The 17,993-nt window shown below is 38.3% G+C and overlaps 1 protein-coding gene across 18 annotated transcripts in view; it reads right to left on the reverse strand.

Moving 5' to 3' along the window:
- The window catches only part of LOC141447606 (calmodulin-binding transcription activator 2-like), a 171,953-nt gene that overhangs the window by 111,608 nt on the left and 42,352 nt on the right, over positions 1 to 17,993 (reverse strand). For all 18 annotated transcript variants that reach the window (XR_012454469.1, XR_012454468.1, XR_012454470.1 and 15 more), the window contains one exon: positions 1,440 to 1,531. Coding sequence is in view for 14 of the 18 variants with exons in the window: in XM_074115327.1 (XP_073971428.1) it covers positions 1,440 to 1,531 (92 nt within the window). In the remaining 4 variants the exon portion in view is untranslated. The remainder of the gene's footprint in view (positions 1 to 1,439; positions 1,532 to 17,993) is intronic.

Consider the following 17,993-nt stretch of genomic DNA (forward strand, 5'->3'; position numbering starts at 1 on the left):
TAACAGTGGCTGGAAGTCAGCCATACCATGGTTAATATGGTCCTGCGTTAATTGCAGTGAGTTCCTGAGCGGCAGACTTCCTCAGTATTCCACGCCTACCACGTTCCGGTCACACAGCATATTTATTCATTCCTACATCTTAATTTTCCAGCTACTCTGCCAACCCAATAAATTTTCTAGTCATACAACAAATTAGAAACATTAGAACGCAGGGTACAACATAAATTTCATCAAGTATTAACATGAATACACCATGTGACAACATTTAGCCCTCACCCACTCAACCCCCCCCCCCTCAACGCAACTCTAATTGTAATACTAGTGCAGTAAAGCTCCAGAACGGTAAAATAAATTGTTAAGCAAAATCCGATCTACCTCCTCGTGGTTGCTCCGGACTACTGCTCTTAGAGGTGGTACGAGTCTTGTTGAGCCGGGGTTCAGTTAATCCTCAATCATTAAACTTCTGAGAGACCTTCAGATGCTTCAGGGAGAGGAGTCTTGACTGTCGTTTCTTTCCCTCCCTAGAACTTCCCTTGAGAACTGGGAGGTTACCTGGATGCTTGAGGGAGAGAGATCCATAAGAGATCCTACCAGTTTCTTTTAATCTGGAGAAGTGCTCGTCATACTACGTTGTGAAGGCGTTAGATGGAAGGGATATTTGGTAAGGGAAGTGGTTATTCCCGATTAACGTTTTACCGCTCTTCCTGGAACTTCTCTGAGTTCTGAGAGAGAGCATGGTTTCCTCTGGGAGCGCTGTAGGCTATTTAGTTTCTATCTGTGTTAGTGGAGGGCACAATAAATCTATTATGTGGCAGTGCATAAATAGGACGGCTCCATAAATAAACTTGTACAAAAAAAAGGACAAGTCCTTGAGAACTTGTACTTCTAATTTCCGTTTCAAGCCGAAGACTGTGGTACATTTGCGCAGAGTCCTCGGTGTGATCCACTTTTAAGGAAGGCTCATATTATTTTTGGAGGAAACAGTGAGCGCATGGGGCGGCAACAAAATAATCATTTCCTTTAAGATCATGTTCACCATTTCCTGGCACTTCCTCAAACCTCAGGCAGGTTTCCTCTACTTCCTTTACACATCATCAATTTATTACTATTTTCCATCGCAATGCGAATCGCAAGAAGGTGTCACCATCGGAGTAAAAGAAGCCACCATTCTTGACCAGGTTTTCCTGGACTGTTGGACAGCAGATTACTAAGGAACTTTTCACTATGCGAGCCGTGCCCAACATCACAGCCTTCTGCATGATACTACTACCATTATTTATTCAAAACTCGATGGAAAAACTAGCTTTCCGGTCGAAGTGCCTGCCATATTCCACCACTTGTAGAGGAAAAAATTATTCTTCGACATCCTTTATAAATATATTTTTTTCCTATAAACTAATGCGCTAATTTTATGTATGGAAGCTATAATTTGTCCTTACCTCATTTGTGTTCCAGCGATGCCTCTGTGTTGGAAAGTGTTCCGCTTTTGGCAGGCTTTCCAGATTCTCTGGTAACTTGATTGGCTCTCCATCTGTACACAAATGGGAATTACTAATTAATACAATTCAAGACACTATCAATTTCTTGTATCTCAGCAGTGTAAGCAAAAGCAAAAGTTTTTACTGGCTGAGGAAACCTCAAAAGAATATTTCAGGTTAACGCTTTAATTCGAAAAGGTATTTTCCTCACAATAGTATGGGGGTTAAAAAACATTATAATTTTTGCAAAATATTTAGCTGGAAAAAAAAGTAAGTGAAGTGTGGCGAGAGATATCGTGCAGAACTGACTCCAAGCCAGTCGGGAACGATCTCGAGATTTCCATCGAGTACAAGCTGACGTGACAATGAATATACAAATTTAAGAACAAGAACTTTATCACACCCATCTATCTAATGGGCAGTGGCCACCCCCCTCTTCACTTCCACTACTATTACAGTCCCCGAACCCCTACTTCCACAAATTAGTTCGAAAAGGTTTTCTTTCTACAAAAAAGGACAAATTTACCAACGATAATATATTTAAATGACCATCAAGAGTAATTGAACGCTTTGTCACATTGGAATGTAAAACAATAATAATTTCTAACATTAACTTCCGCACAATAGATTTTAGTTGCTACAAAATGAGCGGCGGTTAAGCTCGCCACCTAACTGTAGAAATTTTTATTTTACAAGTTATTAGCATTAGCGTTGTCGAGTATGAGACTCTTTTAATGACGCTTAAACTGACCTAAGGCACCCAAGTGCTGAATTCCACTAGTCTAGAAATATCAGGCAATCCAGTGAAGTCAACCACCGCCCGTTCATCCCCTCAAAATGCACAAAAATGGATGGGACCAAAACTTTCCAGATTTTCATATTCATCGGGAGTGACCATTTACAGTTCCCTAATGTACTTCATCAAGGGACACAAAGTTGAGGTTAGTCACAAGCACAGGTGATGCCGATCGGGATCTCTGAGTCAGTAAAACGAAGAGTAATCCTTCGCTCCAATCAAGTGTACGCAGACATACATACACACCAAACACTGGCTCCTCCCTCGCAAAACTTATTCATTCCGCCACGAACTTACACGAAAACCGGCATCCCGAGCAGCAGCAGTGGTTCAAGTTTCAAGCTAATGGTCCACGATCAAACGAGATATGAAAATCAAACTTGGCAATTCGAGTGCAGGAAATGCGTTTTCTGCATCACTGGACGAAGCTTGGGGTTCATGAATATTCATCAACTGGATGTTGTTAACAAATCACACGCAGCAGATCAGTGCACATAACCTTTTTTTTTAGAAGATACGTTATGGTTAAGGCGGCTGTACGCTGAAGGTGCCCGAATAGCAAAGCCACACAAATGCAGGTAAACATGTCGCCTGTCAACACTGTGGCATGGAAATATTCCCCTTAAACTTTAATGATGTCACCACAAAGATGGCGACCGTCCCCGCCCCCAAAATCTAGCAGACATTCATATTTCTACAATTTTTATTACACAATTTCCTTTTCTAAGAACCCCTTTTAATAATAGATGAGAAAAGGAACGGCCCTGGGAATCAGCGTTTGGATACTTTCTTACAGGAGAACGCCATTTTCTTTGAATTGTTTAGCGATGGCTGTTGAACGTAGCGTTCACACACTGACTAGCTCAATTTAAATATAACTCCAGGATACGGCTTCTTCTCTGGCCGCCTCCAAATGCATACTCGTACATTATAAAATTCACAACTTGATAACTGCTTAATTTTAGATCAACCACTCAATAATGGGAATCCTCAAGCAAGCCGATATCAGACGAACACAAATTTCGCTCAGAATGGCAGCAAAGTATATGAGGGGGAAAATATTTTTAAAAACCCGTCGAATGTGTAATTTCCGGTCTGCCTAGTTTTAATCACTTCTTAGAGTATTTGCCGGAGAAGATGCTGAGTGGATGAAGAAGGCCTCGCGAAGTACGGCCCAATGTTCAACTCCAAGGCAACAACATTAGAAATGAGATTATTAATTCAAAGAAAATCTGTTCTAACTTCTACTTAGAAATGGGCAGGTTGCAGTAGCTTGTTAAAGAGGAAGCGGCGGGCTAGAAAAAGACTTCTGGGAGCCAGCTAGTGTTCCCTGGCGTGGTCACCTGCTCTATGCTTACTTATTAACAGAACCAACCAGAACGGCATTACCACCGGCTCAGCGTTTCCTAACTGGTGCTTACATTTTTCATTAAATGCTCTCACACGAACCCAATTTACATCTTACTTAACTCTAAACTGCTGCCCAGGCTTAGCGGACATCCCTTTTAATTGCATTAATAACTAAATTTACCACAGCAAATCGCCAAAACTGCAGAAAATGAGTCCAGGAAAATGATTTCTTTCCATATCTTTGCCGTCTCTTAAAAGTAGCATAGAAAAGAATTGAGATTAGTTTATCCCAGGGTAGGATGTAGCCAGTCAACATGAAAAAGGAGCAGATTATGAGAAAATTCCAGCAACTGCTGGGAGGAACATTGAGCTTCCTTGGGCGTCAACAAATAAAATTATCGACACTGAACATTGACGGGAGGTGCGGGCGCATAAAGTGCACTCGATAGAAGGACAAAGGTGTGCTCTCGACTGGAATGCAAGGAAATGCAACTTTGATAAAGCGAGAGCTATACTTGACGGTGCGCTGACTCAGCGATTCCAGAGCTCTAGTTTACTGTGGCTAGACTGCTGACGCTAACCACTTCACATTGCACCTACTACAAATAACCAACTGAACGCCACTCAAGCCAGTCCTGGTCAGTACATTTCGTAACTATGTAACCACTCGCTAGACTATATTCTGCTTATTGTAACTTCTGTACGACTATTCGCCAATTCCAAGTTTTCAGCAAAAGTTTGTGGTACTAAAACCATAAATTAGGAGAAGAAACGACGTGGCATAGGACATTTGGACATCAGCGCGGAGATCTCCAAGTCAGAAATAAAACAATAAAAATAATTGTCTAAAAATAATTTAAGCAATTATATTTTTGATCTGATCATCTAGTAATATTACTTTCAAATTAACTTTTCAAAGCCCATGGTTCTAACAACTTCCAAATTATTAATAATATAAGCCATGAATTTTACCGTTTTTTATGGTCTCTTGACTTACTTGAGGCGCCCTCCACCGTTGTGACTTATCCAACTCTTTTTTTATAAGAAGATTTAATTATCCTAAGGGCAGCACGAGTTGGAGAACAACTGTTTATCCGGTAGCTGTCCTAGTCCTTCACTTGGGACTAGCTGTCCAATATAATTGGAAACCACTTGTTATTTTTATAGTTTATGGTTAAGTAAATTGTTGCTACATTATCTTATCTCTTCTTACCCGCTTTCGGTAATATATTCTTGCTAAATACATATAAATAAATAACTGTTATAATTCAGTTCGCTGTTAGTTCAAGCTTCTTGGTGTGATGGCAACTCCACTAACATAATTTACAACGACCAATTCAGTCATCAACCAAACCCACTAGTCGCTGCTTTCACAATATAACAGCAGTACAGCCAGGTGCTATCCTCTAGCGTCTTGTGTTTATTTACAAAGGTTAGGAGGGTTTAGGCCAATCTAGGCTTAAGTCCTCTACCATGGTAGTTTGCCCGTTCTTAGAATAGAATTAGGACAAGTGCGAAGCTCTAAGAATCAAGTTAGGGAATTCCAGTTCACCAGATTTTAGATTTTCTTGAAAAATGTATTTTGTTATGAAACAAGAAGATGGCTCTCGTAACATACCAGAGACGTTTATTTGGCGGCAGTGAACATAAACAATCTGATGACAGATGTTTTGGACACTTCAGCTGGTAAATATTGCAGCATTACACGTAGCTATAAGGCAGGCAAGGTTTATCTCTGGCCTCCATCGGAGTATTTATCTCGGCTGAGCGTGGGGGAGGAGATGGGTGGTTGCTGGTTGGTTCCGCCGGCTCTCCCAGCTGCACGAACTACAAGGAAACATCCTCACTGCCAGACCATACAATAGACTTAAGCAGAAGCAGAGAGCGAAGAGCAGAAGTCAGTTGCAAGGAGGAGAACCCTGCTGAGGAGAACACTTATTGGATAGCATCCAAGTAACTAGCTCGCCATTCATTACCACTCGCACAAACACACTGTGTTAAGTTTATACGTATAAATTGTTTGTTAAAGAAATGAAGGGGTGTCTGTTTAATCTATGTGCCCTCCAGCTAGAGGCACCACTAGTACACGTGCGAACGAGATCATCTTGGAGTGGACAAGAACACTAAAAGTGTAGTTCGCCCAGAGTTTGTATCCTTCTTCTGAAGAGAACAAGTTCCCATTTTTCAGAAAAATGGTTGTTTAAATTTATTATTTATCCTCCAAAGTGAACTGGGACAACTTCTTCCCGATTTCTTTGGGAAAAAACTTTCACAACTTGGCAATTAGAGTTATGTTATTTTTTTTGTGTGTGTAACACTTTCCTCAAAAGGGAGTGTGTTTACTTTGCAAGCAAATCTAGATATCTACTTTCTTACGTTAACACCGGAAAACAAGCGATAAATAAAGAAAAGTTGTAATTATGACTCTGACAGCTGCTTGCTGACATAACTTCCTAATCGTTCCAAATTCTCGAAACAATCACAAACTATTGTTTCTATTATTCATACAAATTTGATATTAACTTTTCCATTTAGTAGATTAGGTGAGCAGCCATCTTGCCGATCTCTACCTCAGCAACACTTCCGTTCGAATGTAGTTTTTAAACAAACTTTTATTTCCACTTCCTGTCACTAAACAAGGAGTGTATTGCGATCGTCTTTTTTTTTCTTTTTTTTTTTAACTCACAGGAAATATCTGTTTTCAATTTCCTTGGGTTAGAAAAAATAGTTTTTAAAAAATGTTCGGTCTGTATGTGCGTCTGTATCAACAAAACACTTCCTTCTTCTTGGAGGCCTAAAAAAAAGAAAGTATTTCTCAACATCTTTTGAATGGAACAGAATTAAGTATTATGTTTGACAACATCGGAAGTGCACAGCAGACTGTATTAGCTGTATGTGGGCTTCGAAGCTGTAAACTCTTAATTTAAACATCAATTTTAACGTATTTCTTTCTTGGCCAGGAAGTTATGAACTTTCTATTTATTAAAATTTCACTCATTACAATAGAACAGCTTCCTGTACGGAAGGAACTCAGGCCCACTGTAGCCTGAACATAGGTGACGCAAATCAGTGACTGGGTAAGGCTGCAGTGGTTAGTATAGGAGTCTAGCCTACAGCGAGTCCGCTTAACTGAGCCGTCCTCGTTACTGCAAGAGCCGCCTTAGCTTGACGACCGTCAGTGTAGGATCTCTCGTCTGGGTTCGTTTAAAATCCATTGCTCCACCCTTCCTTCAACAACGCCCAAAGGATGCAGGAGGATAACATGTTTTTGAAAACTTGGTCAGCAATCAAGGTGAACAATAACAAAGTCCGCACTTATGACGAGTATTGACCGATCACAACACTTCTTGTTGTACAGTAGTAACCTGAAGTAGAAAGGTGAGACAAGAGAAGAAGGAGCGGGTCCGAATGTAATTTTTAAAAAATATATATATTTAGTGGGAGAGTTAAGTTGAAGATGAACTGGAAAGAGCGGGGTGCACTGCGGCGGAGCGGCTCGCAGTTGCCTCGATGGAAATGGAAACGCAGAAAGAAAATTGTAACCACAATAGGGGTTACAGCCAGCAAACTTAGCCCCAAGTTTGTGCTATAAAAGGAAAATTCCTCTGGGGACATACTGAGCGGCTGGTTATTAGGTTGTGGGCTACATCCGGCTTGGGTACTTTTTAATTTAAACAAACTTACAGATATGTTCACTTCCTGTTCACTGCCCCACTCTCTAACCTAGCCAAACTTTAATTAAGCGACGCTAGAATGTTACAAAGAGGATCTAGCAGCAATATTTTTTGTACTGTTTGGGTTATATTTTAAATCTGCCTTTATGATCCAAACTAGAACACAATTAACATTGATACTGTTGTTTGGGAATGCTTGTAACTTCAGATTGTTCCCAATGCTGGTATATTTCTTTCTGTGGAAGTAACGCAGGGCATCTAGGAAAATGGAAGAGAGTAGAACTAGTTCGGCTAGGTTCTAGCTAAATATTCGCTGAGTCCAGAACATTCCTGTTGCGTGTCCAAAGCTGTGACGAAATCAGTGTCCTTGGTTTAGTGGGCACAACACCAAAAAAGGGATGAAGAAGTCCAGTTCGAGGACCAAGTAACCAAGTGCCTTTCACCGAACTTTATAAGGACGTTACTCTGAAAAGAATTCCCTTTGTCTTCCCTTTGCATCCCTTTATGTCTTCGCAACCAGAAGACTTTGACCAAATTATAGAAGTTATGCACCTGCATGCTGGTTTTTGAAGATCTAGAATTTCTATTAGCGTTCTGTGAACTGATGAGGCTCAATTTAAGAAAAATGGTTATCAATAACTACGCCACAACTAACTATTTAGGATCTTTATAAAATCTGTGCATTTATTAAGCCGACGCTGGCATTTTCAGAACTTGGTTAACTAGGAATTAAGTCTTACATCGTAGAGAAAAATTCTGAAGGACCTGTGACTTTCCTAAATGAAAACCTTCATAATGTTAGCAGACACTCCAATCTAGTCGCAGCAATACAATGGTGCACACTGTGGAAGACAGAGCGGCTAACTAGACCCTATGCTGCGAGGTGAATAGATCGTGGAAGGTCCAAGGTCTACCGATCAAAATCCCCATGACTTTTATCTTCAAGATCACCTGAATTTCAAGGAGTCCATCCTGAGCAATTTTGTTGTTATGAAAAATAACAATCGTCTAAAATTTGATGAAAATTCTAATGGAAATATTTGTTTATCTAAGGAAAACTTTGATCGGTGTTGTGGTTCTGTAATTGAAACCAATTTCCCCAAGTAACATTGTTACAGGTTACCCTTCTACAGTACAAACAGCATCAATTAATCATACAGTAGCTTACCTTATCGTTCCAACAGCCTCATTTAGACATTATCATCTTCCCTACTCCTACAATAAAGAGGAATACGATATTGAAGTTTGGACCATAATAAATATTCGAACATTAGATATCCGCTGACATTTTTATAAACCTTATCCATTCACAAAATAATAATTATAATAATAATGACTACGGAGGAACAGATAAATTTTACGTTTATACTACAATAAATTGCTCATATAAGTGACCAACAGAGTGTGAGTAAGTTATGTAAGCCGTGGAAGACACGGGGGGGCAGAGCGAGGTGTGAGTGTGTAGAATTTGGAGAGGGGCCAATTGTACTGGAGGCGGCAGTAGTAGAAACAGTGGAGTGTAGGATTTCGGCTGGTGGGAACGGCAAGCTTTCACTCCGCTGGGCACACATACATGCACACTGGGGTTATGATGTATAGTGGCGCCACAACAGACACTCAGGGCACTCCCTGGCCGGGGGCGGGTGGCCGGGAAGGAGAGCCATCATAATGGCTAACAGCGGGCACTTGTCACATGTCAACACAGATATCTCTCCCGAAAAATATATTCCAAGTAGCGCTGCCCAACAATCAAATAAATATAAACAAGGGACCCTCTGGTCTGAGCTCCTCAACCTCTCCCAAAAATACACACGGGCTAGTCTATGCTGACTAAGTGGGAGAATCTTCCTTGCATCCTGGAACTCCGACAGCCATCAACATCTCCCACTAACATCCCACTACTCTAGACATTTATTTGAAGGCAGACATGCTCAGAATCAGCTGAATTTCGTTTTTCAAAAAGGCCAGCATTGTCATGACGAATGGAACCAGAAAGATCTCTTGAAGAGTTCAAGTGGCCTCCATTGGGGGGGCGGAGCGCTAGTATTTTATATAAAGGAGGATTTGCCCCATATTTTAAAGAAAATTTGGGAATTTTATCTTTAGTAGAAAAAGAGAAAAAAATTGTCAAAGTTGGGTCTTTTTCAATGTTACGCTTTTTCGTGCACTTTTTGACGATCAACCCTTATACAACAACTGTCCTACCGGACAGTTTTAATGAATTAATGCTTATAATGGGCTCGCTGTTTGAGCATGATTGATGGATTGAGGGATCCCGGATGTGACCGAAAACAAAATACTCATGCACGTCAATAATCCCTGGATAGTCCTAGGTGTTCTAGAACTGCTCTGCAGTTCCAAGTAAACTGTTCGCTTTCTCTGAAGCTTGTGTTCTCTTCTTAATTCTGCTTTTTAGAAAACAGAATCTACATTTCGCATGGTGCTAACTCCAAGCAAGCTATTTACACTGTAGCTGGTATGATTTTCAGATGATAATAAAAGAAGCTCGACAACTCGCTCGTTGCACGTTATGCCAGTAAGTAGATGGTACAATAACAAGTGCATTATTACACTAAGTGACCTTGTGATAAAGAACTATTTTCTACACGATAGTTGGAAAAATATAATTTAACGCCTTACCTCAGTTTAATACGGCCATTTTTTTTTTTTTTTTTTTTTTTTTTTAATGAAGTTCACTGCTAACTATATTCGAGGCGTGTTTTTCAAGTAAGTACTGTTTTGAAATTTGGTCGCTGCCGTGCTGCGGTCGGAATTTGGCGCATGCGCACTGAGTACCAAGATCGGTCAGAAAGAAACCAGGCGCTAATACGGTAACATTTGACCGTACATTTACGTTTGTTTGTATTTAATGTGCCTCCGTCTTATCAACTTATCAAATTAATCGCAATGATAATTGAGATTAATTTGATAATTGTTAATTATATTATTCATTTCCGCTGCTTCTTCAAGATTAAAAATAAACATTTGAACATAGAGGCGACAGACAGAAATACAGAGAAATGGTAATGAGGTAGTAGAGTGCACTGCGAGCCTCCCCCCTGGCCGGAAAGGGTTAGCCAAACTGACCCGTTCTCCGGTTCCGCAGATAAAGAGTATAAATCAGCGATCCCATTCGACGGAGCCTTTGAGTCGGTAGAGTCGCTACGTGCGTCGCTGCGCTGCGAATATAATTTAGCTTATAATACCCACCCCGATGAACTCTACATTGTTATACAAATAAGAACAAGGGAGAGAGGGAGAAATCAGCTACTGAATGGTGGAATAAAGAATGCGGGATTCCAGCAACAATACGAGAGGAAGGAAGGGGACTCACAAAACTTTTCCGCCTCCACTAACTTCCAAACTTGGAACTGATGAAACGAGAGGAGGAAATCAGATTGGGAGAATATATGAGATACTGAGTTTATTGGCTGAAGAAGTGGAAGACTACAGGAAGTAAGGAGTGGTCGGCGATAGTTTTATTGTTGCAAAACGATCTGGGAGTTTGGTGAAGTTGGGTAAGGATTTCCGGGACGGCATCCCACTGCAAAATGATTAGACTTACTACCTTCATGATACGGTTTACTGTAAGCTTGACGGTTAGCTTTTGCAAGGTTAGTAATACATTATTTACATATTACATTTTATATTTCATTCTAGAGGCAATGGTGATCCTTTTCTCCACCTTCACTTCTGTCATAGTTGACAGGTATTTCCGGTGGAAACCCCCAACTTAAGTAACACCAAGTACGCCAAACATAAGACTGTCTACTTATTTATTTGTTTTAAGCACAGAAAAGGAAGTAATGTGTTTTAGAAACAAAAAACCAAACTGAAATTTAGCGTTATAAATAAGGAAAGAGATTAGAAGAGGAAATCTAGTATTTCAGTCTATTGCAGACGCTTCCGGTCTGAAAGACATTAAAAACGAGAATAGTCCTACAGCGTGACACAGGTCGTCCAATCCACAAGTCACCACGTTCACCAGCCATTCATAATCACCGTCACACTTCACAGACTGGGCGTCGATGGTATGAGAACAGAACGGCCATTATTTAAAAGCGTGCCAGCAAGACTTCGGGAAAATTATTTAAATGGAAATGGAAAAAGGGCCCTGGCACAGCTGTAAGAACCAGCTGACAACAAGAAAAAACTGATGCAAATTACTGCTATTCATACTTTCTAAAGTAACAATGCTCCAGACTGCTCTCAAACTGCTCACGGAAACCATGCCAGCAACTCCCTTAACATCAAGGGAACATCATCACAGCATTCAGATATGATCTACCAATCAAGGGAAACCATTGCAGCAGGAAGTTACAAAGTAGTCACTACACTGTATCTACGCTCCTAATGCACCTTTTCACGAGTAACAATCTGTACGAACAAAGTAATGCCCACTTTTTCTGGTGGCGCTTAACTTTCTATACCAAATTAAGTTTTGGGAAAGTGGAAACCGAAGTTCATCAACTTTTCACCAATTAAATGCCGAGTAGATTTACGCTGGCCTCGAAAGGATCTCTTCGAACATCATACCCAAACATACCCCTTAGGAAATGTAGAACTCTTCACGATTTGGCGAGTAATCCTTGCGCACGGGTCTCTGCTCCGTGTGAGAGAGTACTGCTACATAAGCTGCTTACCTAAGACTAGCAACTAATTAGGTGTAGACTAAATTTGGTGGCTAAAACTTCCGATAATGCCCGAAGACACCCGAATTAGTTTTAGCGGGATTTTAAACAAAGAAAACAAGTTTCAACTGGGTATTTGAATCTGTCCATTTATGTCACATGTATCTCGAACGTATCCAACGTTAAAGCAGAGATACGAGTAGAATGGCTTCCTACTTAAGATCAACCTTTTCAGCCGAACTGTCAGAAGATTGTACCTTCTACTACAGAACTATTACAGATTCATAACTTATATTTAATGCGTTGCCTGAAAATGTGAAGGAGTTAAAATATAATTGTTTTAAAAGAAATTTAAACTGGACATATTTATAAAGACAAATTGCTTTTAGTACCAGAATCACTTTAAATATGTTTGTGCATAATTAGATTGTTTTTATGTAGTTGTTATGAATAAATTATTATTATTTCATTATTGTCTGTTTGTTACCTAAGTTCTGACATCTTTTCTTGTATTATTTCTTGACTAAAAAGAACAGAACTAAACAGACGCTATCGACTACTTAAAAGACTCTTAGACGAAAGATCAAAACTCTCTGGTCAACAAAAGACTGATTTATACTTCTATTTTGAAACCCATCTGGGCGTATGGAATAGAGCTGTGGGGTTCAACCAAACGCTCCAATCTCCAAAGGATTCAATCTAAAATACTTCGAACTATTGTACACGCTCCATTTTATGTCTCCAACCTGGACTATACTACAATGACCTTAACATTCCTTTTGTCACCCCCAAGCCGCTGAAAACAAGATTCAGAAAACTCCACTTCAATCTGCAATCTCCTATAAATCTTTCTTCAAGAACACTTCCTGATAACCCGGGGACAAGTCGCCTTAAGAGACAGTGTGGTCTCGTGATCTCCTCTCAAGTGAAAAGAGCGACTAACAGCCTAATGTTTTGGGAGTGTTACTACACTGGGGTAACTTCTATGTTTCTGTTATCCCTGTTACTTATAGCACCAACGCGGCTGATTGAAGCAAAAATAAACGCAAAAAAAAAATTTTTATATATATAAAAAGGGATTGTATATTATATAACTTGAAGGAATCAGACGACCTAGTCCACTTCTTTTTGGCTTGTCCATCTTTTAACTCCCTTCCGGAGAAATATTTACATAAATTTATATTACTGGCAGTGCGAAGGCTTTTTTGTTATTGTTATCTGTGGACACCTTGGGAAAAAATTGATAATATCTTTACGGAGCACAGATTTGGGGCTACCAATTGTATTCTAATGTTGAAATAATCTTTAGATACTTTGTTAAAAAGTGTTTCAGTCTGCCCTATAATACCCCAGACTTCATCATTTATTTAGAAAGCAATCTACCGCCGACTTTTGTATACACTCTGAAACTTCACTTGAAGCTTGTAAAAAGGTGTATTAACATGCCCGCTTCTAGGTATCCCTTTGTACTGTCAAAAAGAATTATAGAGAATAAACGTTTTTGGTATAAGGAATGGGGTAAATTGAACACTGAATACGAAATTAATCTAGATGACTATCTTTATGGCAAAACTAAACTAAATGAAATTCTCAATAAGGTGCAAACAAGCATTATTAACAGTTATAGACTAAAATCGTTAACTAGTCAGCACCATACCATCTATAAACACTTAAATACTAATAACAATATACTTTGCAGTGATTGATGCGTGGTCTATAACCCACCCGGATTGTAAAGGTCAGAGGCGAGCGATTTAAATAGTTATTCTTTTACGAAAGAAGTAAAATTGTGCTCTCTCTGTAATCTGAGAGACAAAGAAACTGTGTTCCACTTTATAGCAATCTGCCCTATTCTGATTGAGTTCCGGCTAAAATTTTTTAAAAAGCGCAGTCTAAATTTTGATGAATTTAATGAATATTTGGATGGGAAGGATTGGCTAAGTCTGATCAAATTTTGCAAAGAAGCTTGCCAATATGGATTCCTCCCAATATCGGGAGTTTAACTGTTCAATAATTTCTAAATTTTCAATAATTATTATTATATTTAAAATATGTAATGTCGATTAAGTACAAACTTCATGGTTTTATTTGTTTTTCATTTATTTACTTTATTCAAGGGTGTCTTCTTATAAGTTTTTTATTTATGTTTATTTTTCATCTCTTTATTATTATTGTTCCTTACATTATTGCATGCGGAGTTCATGCTTCATTGTAGCTCTTTCTTCTGTGTTTTTTGTAGTTTTTTCTCCTTAGCAAGAAGTACGATTTATTTATTTATTTATTTATTTATATAGTGTTTTTTGAAACCTGAGTGGCTAATTATAATTTTTTTTTTTTGGTGTTTGACGACTCTTCAGACGGTCTAAGGACCATGAAAATGTCTGTCTAAGCTTTTGTATTTGTAATTATCTAAAACCTTTTAATAAAGTCTTATTATTATTATTTCACTGTGAAAGCTCTCCACTTAAGGGATACTCTCGTAGTTAGTTAAATATTCAACAATTTAACATGTGGTTAGCATTATGTATTTAGTTATCGAAGTGTGAGCTATTTGTTTTCATTTAAGTTGTCACAACTTTTCTTTTTTCTATTTTAAAGTTCATAGATTTAGTTTATCTCAGAATTGTGTACATATTATGTTTATTTGTTAATATATTAGAAGGAGAGGGAGAATGAGAAAGAAAAAAGAAAGATTATATCATTGTTTGGAATATTCTATTGTTTATAAAAAGTTATTTACTTTATTTTCTTTGTTTGTAGTAATCCAAACAGTTTTATTTTATTTAATTCTTTGTTTTTATTTTTGTTTACTTTCACTGTTGTATTTACTTAAATAATTATCAAAAAATAAATATTATTTTTACAATTTCTTGTTTGTTTAATTCAGTAAGAACTTTGTTTTGTTTTGTCTTGTTGTTGTTTTGTTTTATCTAAATTAATACGTATTACCCAAATGTTAATCAGCCCAACTCTTTGTCTGAAGTACAGTCAACTATAAAACAATAAATAAATATTATATTTCATTCAAAGCATTATTATTAATCCGAATATTTTGAACTATAGTTATGGAGGGATATTAAAGATGGCGTTACGTACGCCACATGGTCATTTGGCGGGAGCAATTAGAAAATATCTAATATCCACTTCACTTTCCGATTATACTTTAATCACACATATGGACAGTTGTTAACTTTTATCAATAATGTTAGCGATTATTATGGCCGACTTATCGATAGGATACCGCACGAACTGCTCAGAGTGGTTGGTGCGGAGGAGGAGGAGGAGGAGGGGCAGGTCACCCCCATTCCTCACGCTGCAATACAGTGTGCTGCACTCTACTGAACATGATGGCCAACTGAAAGTGGCCTAGTTTCTATTCAGGAGGAAGTCTGGCACAGGTGAAGAAGAAGGAAGTGAGTGGTGTGGCAGACATGCAAGTCAAGGGGTTTCTTCCTTGTTAGGGGAGAACTCCTGCTCGTCAATAGGCACCTGACTTTTAGAGGGAGCGAGAGGGGAGGGGAGAGATGGTGAACCTTGGTAGATTCATACCACTGTTTTAATGTGGTTTGCTTTAATCAAGTTGAAAACATCTTCCATATGAACGAATACTTTACTAAGGTAAAGGGCAAAGTAAATCGACGGCTACTTTGAACAGCAGGTCAGTCGCGACCTCATTTTTAAGACGTCTTCGTCCAAACCACTCTCCAAGTATTATTTCTCACAAAGTCCTCCTCTCCTAAACCGCCATCCGCCATTTTAATTTTTTTTTTTAAATTAAAATGGCGGATATAGATAGGTTAGTCAAGAGGAAGGAACTTAAATAAAATCGTGCAGCCAAGGACAATAATCTGCAGTGGTTTTCGTAGAACGTCATTAAATTTTCTTTAAAGTTTGCATTTATAGTTATAAACTAATACACTTCAATGAAATATCACTTTTCACTTGTAACTGTCAAGGTTATCCAAGAATCCCACAAAAATCAAATTTCCATGCATTTGAGGGCCAAGAATATATTTATTTTAGCAGCTGGATTCGAACCCAGGATCTATACCAGTGTGCGCTAACCATTTAGTTACCCCTTCCTTTAAATTAACAAATGTTATTTATATTTTTGTATTTTTACAGCTTTTCTAAAATACATTCAGCTGATTCAGCTGCATAATTTGTCTAGTTTCATCTAATTAATAATTATTTTAATTGCAAATTGAGCATTGCCCATAAATATAAAAATAATATAAGAAATTTGATTTTGTGAGCACACATTCTCCTCAAAAGAATGAATTTATTAAATAGTCTGTAGGCTTGCCAGTTGACTACAAGAAGATGCGCCTAGTCTGAGGCTGAATAGCACTGCCTATATACAGGAAATGACTAGTTTGCTAAATTAAGTTTGGTTACAAAAATTCCCTCGAGCTCGCTTATGATAAAAAAGAAAAACTTGTACAATAATGTGCATAATGCCTAAGGCAAGGTAGAAATAAAGGAAAGTGCATGCTGCAAGCTAGGCAAGGCTGATTTGAGGAGACTCACTTGCGTTGAGCGGCGGATGCAGTCTGGAGGCGGCCAGATGGTGGTAGCTGGTGGTGGGGCGGTGGTAGAGTGGCTGTAGTCGGGGGCCGTGCGGGTACGCCCCGTAGTGCCTGTTGTAGCCCGCCAGGATGTGCACTCTCAACTCCTCATATTCTAAAGAACCGCTTTTAGAATCCCCCTTACCTTTCCTTTTTATTCGACCACTTATTTGCCTCCGAATGTAGCGTCAAACAAATATTTCGACTACTTCGACTCAAGTTTAAAACGGTAAGTTATCGTCTAGTTTAAGGAACTCAAAGGCAGATCACACTTTACTAACTTACAATTATTAGGAATGTTTTCTTATTACTTTGATACTTGAGAAGGAATATTACTTTGATGCTCGAGAATGAAGTATTTATTCTCGAGAAGGAATATTAATATTTTATTTTAAGAAAAAATAGACTGGAACTCTGCACAACATTTATTGTTCCCCCAAATTCTCAATTAGTCATTCAGAAGTATTATTTCGTACCATTTATTGTTTTATTATTAATTAAAAGTAAGACTAGATAATATCACTATACAAAATACTGTTCGGATAACAGCTGGCACATCGCCGCCATTTTGTCTTATTCTTATAATTATTAATATCCGAAAAATTGACTAAAATTATGAACACTTGGATATGATTTTCATTTTTAAAAATTGAAGGCAATATTTCTAGTTTTAAGCTCATAAAGTCGAAAAAATAGGATTTTGTGTTAAATTTATATTTTTTTTATTTTTAATTTTAACGTTTGAATGAAGGCAAAAAAGCACTATAATAGTAGGAAATAGTCCAAGCACTAGTTTATTGTACAAAATTGCAATTAGGACCTGCGAAAGAAAAATTAATCAAAGTAAAGAAAATTGTCTTATTGAAATTTGAAGACTAAATAGGCAATTCTGTCCAGGGTCAATTTCAAACGTTTCTGCACCACTATTTCTAAACCAGGATTCGATCAATGTTCAATGGACTTGACAAACTGGCAATTAAAGGGGTGAATGTTGTCGAAATTGTGCGATAACGCTATTGGGGACTCTCTATCTTCAGGTCGAAATTGTGCGATAACGCCATGGGGGGCTCTCTATCTTCGAGTTCACTTTACGGTCTTGAATTCTGAAGTAAACAAGAAAGATGAGCTCTTTGGTTTTTATACGTCGTAGCACGCGTGGTTTATTGGTACCCCTGAGTGGTTTCGCAAATTCGTCCATCTTCAGTGGTTAGATTAATTAGTTTGGTGGAAGGATTTCGACTTCGCTTAGGTCACAGTCTCACACTAAAGTTCTGAATGATGAGGTTAGATTACATGATGTTTATATGTATTATTCAAAACATTAAATGAATCGGAAACACATTTTTGTAAAAATGTCGAAACTCGGTTAAGGATTTTGTATGTTTAATGCATGTACAATGTTTTAGAATCGTCAAGTTGGAGTAGTAATTTATACCGGAAGGACGCGATTTCTGTTTTTGTTTTTTCTAATTGTAACATTGAAATCGTGCTGATTT

This window comes from Rhodnius prolixus, unplaced genomic scaffold (assembly GCF_049639745.1).
Source record: "Rhodnius prolixus isolate KJV_2025 unplaced genomic scaffold, Rpr scaffold_7, whole genome shotgun sequence".
Classification (NCBI taxonomy): Eukaryota; Metazoa; Arthropoda; class Insecta; order Hemiptera; family Reduviidae; genus Rhodnius; species Rhodnius prolixus.